Consider the following 6,935-nt stretch of genomic DNA (forward strand, 5'->3'; position numbering starts at 1 on the left):
TGAAATTGTTTGCGCGCAATACCGAAATCGAATGGAGCAAAAAGGTGGAGTTCTTTTCTTTTCTTTTCTATCTGGTTGACAGTTAAAATGTCAAGGTCGATATCTACGTGGTATTGGTGATTGGGGGGAATAGGGGGACATTGGCCCATGGTTACTAGTAGAATTCCTACAATCGTATTGAAAAGGTGACAAGGTGTTGACACGCGCAAACACGAGAGAGAGAGAGAGAGAGAGAGAGAGAGGTGATTGACGACATGGACACAATTGACATACCAAAAAGGAAGCAACAAAAATGTCTTTGTGGTAGGAGTCCTACTATTACTAGTGACTACTACTACTACTACATGACAATTGGGTCCTAAAAGGACTAATGAATTCTCAAATCATTTGCACTTCCAAACCAAAAAGGAGGCAACAAATTTCTTTGTGGTAGGAGCCCCACTATTACTAGTGACTACTACTACTACTACTACTATTACTACATGATAATTGGGTCCTAAAAAACTCATGAATTCTCAAATCATTTGAATTTTGCACTTCCAAGTTCCTAACAACAAAACAAAACACAAAAAGAGAAAAAGGGGGAAGAATCACAAGAAGAAGGGGAAAAAAGTAAAGTAAAGAAAAGCCTAATGTATGTACAGGGTTGGTCTTGCAGATGACCTTTGTGATAGGACTACTACTACTATTACAATTACACGGCAATTGGATCATAAAAACTCATAAATTCTCAAATCATTTTTGCACTTCAACAGCAATAGACAAAAGAGAGGGAGAAAGGGAACCTATGTATGTGCAAACAAATGCAGGATTGGGTCTTTTCTATCTTCCAGATTACCTCAATCCCATTAAAGCTTTTGCCTAACACCATGGCTACTTTCAACCAACCCCATTCATTCATGCCAATTATTGGCATCGATCATCTGGTGCAGAAAACACCCAAATATAAAGAAAACCCAATAATTGGAAGGCCTCTCCTTGCACCATATTTGCCCCTGTTCCTAGATCTTAGTTTAACCTAAGTTAACCCTCCTGCAGTGTAATCTAGCTCAGAGCATACGTCCGCCCGCCCCCCGGACATGGCTCGAACGCTGCAGATCACCGGAGAAGAAGAAGAAGAAGAAGCTCGATGCATCCAATTGCTTCGTTCTTGTCTCCAATCTAGCGTTAGCGAAGAAGAAGCATCGGTCAGGCTCCTTTTAATTGCATTATCCTTTCTTTTTACAGTTTTGAGTGTTGGATGCTGTAGGGTGTGCTATCATGTCAATGTAAACATTCATGGGTAGGGTGTATGCCTTCATGGATTCATGTATCACATGCATGTCATTTCATCATTCCCATCATCTATGCACTGGAATTGCTACATTCCATCGAACTGTATCATGTATGCCACCATGCAATCGCAACACTGTATCATGTATGCTGCCATTTTATGACCATGTATGGTGTTGTTGCATCATCCTATAATGTATGTATGACATGATTGCTTCATTCCATCATATGTAGTATGTACCATGTTTTGCCATCATGGCTTCATCCAATCCTGTATTATGTTGTCTATATTGTTGCATTCTTCTGTCATTATTTTGTATCAGGGATGCCACCATATTGCTTCATTCTAGCAGGTATACCACTTAAATGTGATGATGGATTCATTCAATCTATGTACCATGTGGATATTATTGCATCAATCTATGCTTCACCTATCATGAAGTTAGCAATCCCTCAGGAAATCTCTGTTTGATTGTCTGCAACTTAGAGACATCACAATGCAAATTTACGCTCTTTACTTTGAGTGCTTCTAAGCTCTTTAGTGTCTGATCGACACTTGTATACTTCTCTTTATTCTTTGTGGGTTTTCACCTCACTTTGAGGTTTCCCACTAGTAATAAAAGTGTTACTAAACATAAAATTCTATCATGTGGCATCATGGATATGATAGGATGGATTCCTCGCATTGCATCATTTCCATTAGATTCATGCAAATGCCACGAGTGGCTTCCTTCTATCATGTGTATCATCGCATCATTCTTGCATGTGTAGATCATGTATGTCACAATTGCCTCATTCTATCTGTTAAATTGCTTCTTTTTATCTCTTCGGATCATATGTTTGCTAAGACGGATTTCATTTCGAATCATTTCATTTGTACCAACCATATTGTCATTGATTTGTTTGATTCCAGGCTGTTGATGATGCAATGCTGCGGCGATTCCTTCGGGCCCGATCGTTCAACATTGACAAAGCTCACAAATTCTTACTCCAGCATCTGAAATGGAGGCGTGAATTCGTGCCAAATGGATCCATCGATCCATCGGATGTGCAGAATGAGGTGAAGAAGGAGAAGTTATGCATCCAAGGGTTTGATAAGGCAGGGCGTCCCGTCGGTGTGATCCTTGCCAATAGACATCATGCCTACAATCGAGACCTAGAGGAGCTCAAACGTATGAATTGACACGCGTTTAGCGTTAGCTTTACTGCAAGGAAATTATATATACACATTTAAGCACACTCTCAATACTGTACTTATTTGTTTAGTGGACTTAGAAGAGAATATGAAACATATGTAACTTTGATGAGTTTGGTGATGGTGCATATTTTCAGGTTTTGCTGTATATGGATTTGACAAAGGTTTGGCAAGGTAGATAGATTTGTATATAACACATACACACACACACACACACACACACACACAAATAAATACATTCATTCATATATATGTACATGCACACATCTATATGATATATGTATACATATTGGCGTTATATCTGCATATATACAACAGATACATGCATACAAATGCACATAGATGCTTTCTACATTTTTTATCAAATAAAATGAGATTTTGATTTAACCCTTTAACAATCCAATTTGTTGTGTTTAACGAGGTAATAATGATTTCTTTTCTTTTTTTTGGGTGGGGGGGGGGGGATTGGGGAATGCCACAGCCTGACTGGAGAGCATGAGAAATTTGTGATCATAGCAGATTTGCAAGGTTGGTCCTACAAGAACTTGGATCTAAAAGGATATCTTTCTCTCCTTGAAATACTACAGGTACATTATACATACATACATTATGCATACACACATACATTACATATATTCATACATGCATGCATATATACACCTACATTAAATGCATACATATTATTGTGATCAAATCATGAATGAAATACAAAATTAAGTAAATACATAAATCCCTTCTTAGTTTTCTAATTGTTGGTTGTTTTCCAAAACGTTCTGACATTTTTTGCGACAATTTTCCTAGGATCACTATCCCGAAAGGCTTGCCAAATACTTCATGGTACATGTTCCTTACTTGTTTTGGGGAATTTGGAAGATAATATACCCATTCATCGATCCAGTTGTAAAAGAGAAGGTGAATGATTCTTCATATCATGATGTTTTGCGGATATATAACCTTTTTTTAAATGCTTCTGTATATATAGGTAGGTAGGTAGATAGATAGATAGATAGATAGCGAGGGAGGGAGGGAGGGAAGGAAATTGTTTATTGATAATGAATTTATTCCGAAAGGCTTGCCAAATACTTCATGGTACATGTTACTTACTTGTTCTGGGGAATTTGGAAGATAGTATACCCCTTCATTGATCCAGTTGTAAAAGAGAAGGTGAATGATTCTTCACATCATGATGTTTTGCGGATATATGGCCTTTTTTTCAATGCTTATGTATACATAGATAGGTAGGTAGGTAGAGAGAAAGGCTGGGAAATTGCTTATTGATAATGAAATTTATCCGTTTTTCGCAGTTTATCTTTGTTGAAGATAAACATTTGACCACCACTTTATTGAAAGAAATCGACATTTCACAACTTCCTGATATATATGGAGGAGAGATGCCACTCAAACCTGTAAAATGAGCATCAATCTTTCCATCTAACTATATATATATAATGTCGAAGGCTTATTAAACACTTGGATCCAAGTATTTCGCATTAAAGTTGTTGCATTCACTTAGATGAATGTAAATATATTTAGAGTAATGCCATCCAAAGGTTTATGTGTTGCTTCGTACCTCGAGTCATATCCTAGTGAAAAAATGAGGCTATGTAATTCCATCCAATGAAGCACACAATGTAACTGATGTTTGGTGCTCAAATTTTCTTTCTAAATTGGAATAATAAAATGTGATAGCATTTTTGCATACATGTAAAAATAGGACCTTCGATTGATCCTATTGATGTTCATTGGTCAATGGTGTCCATCCACTAGTTACACAGATAAAAAGCCCCATGTTTGTAATTTTTCTTGGACAAGTATTGAATCTTAAGAAGAAAAGGCTTATCATAGACCAAGGGATTTATTTTACATTTTAGTTTTAGGAAATTTACTAATCACAATTAATAAGATTATGTATATAGCCAACGTAGTATATGAAAATCTACTTATATGTCTACCAATGTCCATTCGCATTGAGTTTCTCTATCTAGTTTTGCCAATATATGATATACGTCTTTGTTTAGGAATGTGGAATGATTGAAAAGCTTGAAACTAAATAAGCTCAAATGGCAAGGGAATCACGTGTCAATGTCAACTAAAATAGGTGAAGTTTCAATGGGTTGTTTTCCATATACAGATATAAACGAATAGGTGATAGATTGTAAACCATATACATACAGATATAAACGAATGGGTGAAGTAGTCCTACATTATTGACATCTAGAAGAATTGTACAATGTTAGCAAAAGCACATGGTGAAACTTCGTTTGTGTTGTCCTACATGTATCACCTTGATAAGAACACATTTGACATGCATACTTTTACATTGCAAACTCTCCATTTTATACCAAACACATGATACAACCTTAGGAAAGGTGAGATCGTAGCTCTACTTCAAATAGATTAAGCATTGTTACCCTTAAATCTCTAATTTAACACCACTTATAGAATTACACAATTTGGTATAAGTATGCAAAGAAGAACGTATTTGAAAATCCATGTATCTCAAGATACACCACTTCAAGGTGCTTGTCCTATAGTCAAAGTAAGAGTATATGCATTTGTGGGCATAATACAAAGGCCCATCAAATTAGGGTGCTAACCACAAGTTCACTCTCAAGAACATTTAGTTGATTGCAACAATGACGAATACATATTTGAACCGTGAGAAGGATTTGGTTCACAAGTTGTGTGAAATAAGCTTGTGAAACAAGTGTGGCAACAAATTTCAGATGCATGATATGCTTCAACCATATTGGCTCTACCAACAATTCTCAACAATGAAAAAAGAACCATTAGATCATTGATCTACATACTTGTGGTGACATTAAAGGGCAATGTAGCAACACTTAACCAATCTCTTCTTTAGGTTCACATATGCCTTTTTTGGGTAGAAGACAATAAGCATTGTTGTTAAGTGACACCCACCCTATACAAATAAAATAAGAACACGGTGTTACCAAAACACATAGGCATTGGTACTATGTGACTAGAGCATCGGTAAACCCCTACCTTTTGACCTTCTAATGTATTGTGTGTGTCACCAATTGAACTCACAATTTAAGTGTCTACAAAGCGACATGGTACGAAGTAAAATCAAATAAGCTACTATCATGGTGATGACGAAAATAGAACACCCATTTAGCAACACCCTACGATGGATTGGGGATCATAGATTGCAATTAACAATCGGCAATGGTTCGGTTTGAACTGAACCAAACCACGAAATCGTGATTTAACGGTTTAAACAGTTTGATTCGAGTTTTGTTAAATGGTTCAATTCGGTTTGGTTTGATGGTTTAGGGTTGCCAGATGATTTTTAAAAAATATTCTTTTACACGATCTTTAAATTTTTGAAAATGTAAATTTTGAAATAATGAAAAAGTTTAAAATTTCAAAATTGAAATTTAAAATTTTGAATTTTGACCTAACTTGAAAACCGAAACCGAACCACAAAATCGTGGTTTTAACATTGTGATTTTTTTGTAACGGTTCGGTTTTAACAGTTTTGGTTTAAATGGTTTCGTGGTTGGGTTCAGTTTGGTTCGTTTCAAAAATTTTAAACGGTTGGGTTTTGACACTCTCGAACCATTGCCGATTGTTAATCGCAATTAGTCTCCCGTGGACATTAAAAAGATGGTCTATCCATCTCTCTCTCTCTCTCTCTCTATCTATCTATCTATGTGTCCATCCATTCATCTATCTAACTATGTGCCTATCCATCTGTCCATCTATGTGTCCATCTATCTATCTATCTATCTATCTAAGTGCGAAATGAAACTTTCGGGTGGAGTGGAGTTGGGCAACGAAAATTCCCACGGAGGGATACCGAGTTTCATATTCGGAAAGCCCAATGGGAGGAGTCACATGGGGAACCAAACATTTGTGGACTTTGATTGCTCTTCTCTTCTCTCCCCTCCACTTCCCTTTCTCCTTCCCCTTCTTCTACCTCCCAAGTGTGAGGTTCATAGTCACTCACTCACTCACTCACTCACTCATGCTTCTTTTTGCATGAAGGTAAAATTACTAAGAAAGGAAAGCAGAAAAAACCCACTCTCCCATTCATAAAAAATGAAGGCAGGAAACAGAGCATCTCCTCCATCTCCACTTCTCACATAACTAGGCACCATATCTGAGATTTAGGTTTAAATAACCCTCCTCCACCTCTCACATAGCTAGGCACCATATCTGAGATTTAGGTTTAAAAAACAGGAGAAATTCATCATAAAAAACCCGAAAGACAATACAAACAAAACAAGCAAGAAATTTTTCGATCGGATCGATGATGAATATATCGAGCACGGCTGCGTACAATTCAGGTGCATGCTGGCTAGTGGGTGGTGCCAATCTGTTCTCCTCATGCTTGGCATGTGGGGGCGGAGGCATTGCGGATGAGCGGCCTTACCACCGCCATTGCAGCTGCTCTCTGCATGAAGCCGCCGCCCCCGATGGCGCTGAAGCTCTTGTCCATCAC

General features: G+C 37.3%; 1 protein-coding gene across 1 annotated transcript; it reads left to right on the forward strand.

The window, feature by feature from the left end:
- The first annotated feature begins 990 nt into the window (after positions 1 to 990).
- LOC147855545 (uncharacterized) lies at positions 991 to 4,166 on the forward strand. Its single transcript, XM_087330755.1, has 6 exons — positions 991 to 1,187; positions 2,186 to 2,444; positions 2,605 to 2,641; positions 2,949 to 3,054; positions 3,269 to 3,379; positions 3,772 to 4,166. The coding sequence occupies exons 1-6, from the start codon at positions 1,080 to 1,082 to the stop codon at positions 3,880 to 3,882; spliced, it is 732 nt and encodes a 243-aa protein (XP_087186881.1). The 5' UTR covers positions 991 to 1,079; the 3' UTR covers positions 3,883 to 4,166.
- Positions 4,167 to 6,935: the final 2,769 nt, after the last annotated feature.

The sequence above is a fragment of the Azolla caroliniana genome, unplaced genomic scaffold (genome assembly GCF_043228905.1).
Source record: "Azolla caroliniana isolate FFs.n. ecotype wild unplaced genomic scaffold, voAzoCaro1.0.p SCAF_14, whole genome shotgun sequence".
Taxonomy (NCBI): domain Eukaryota; kingdom Viridiplantae; phylum Streptophyta; class Polypodiopsida; order Salviniales; family Salviniaceae; genus Azolla; species Azolla caroliniana.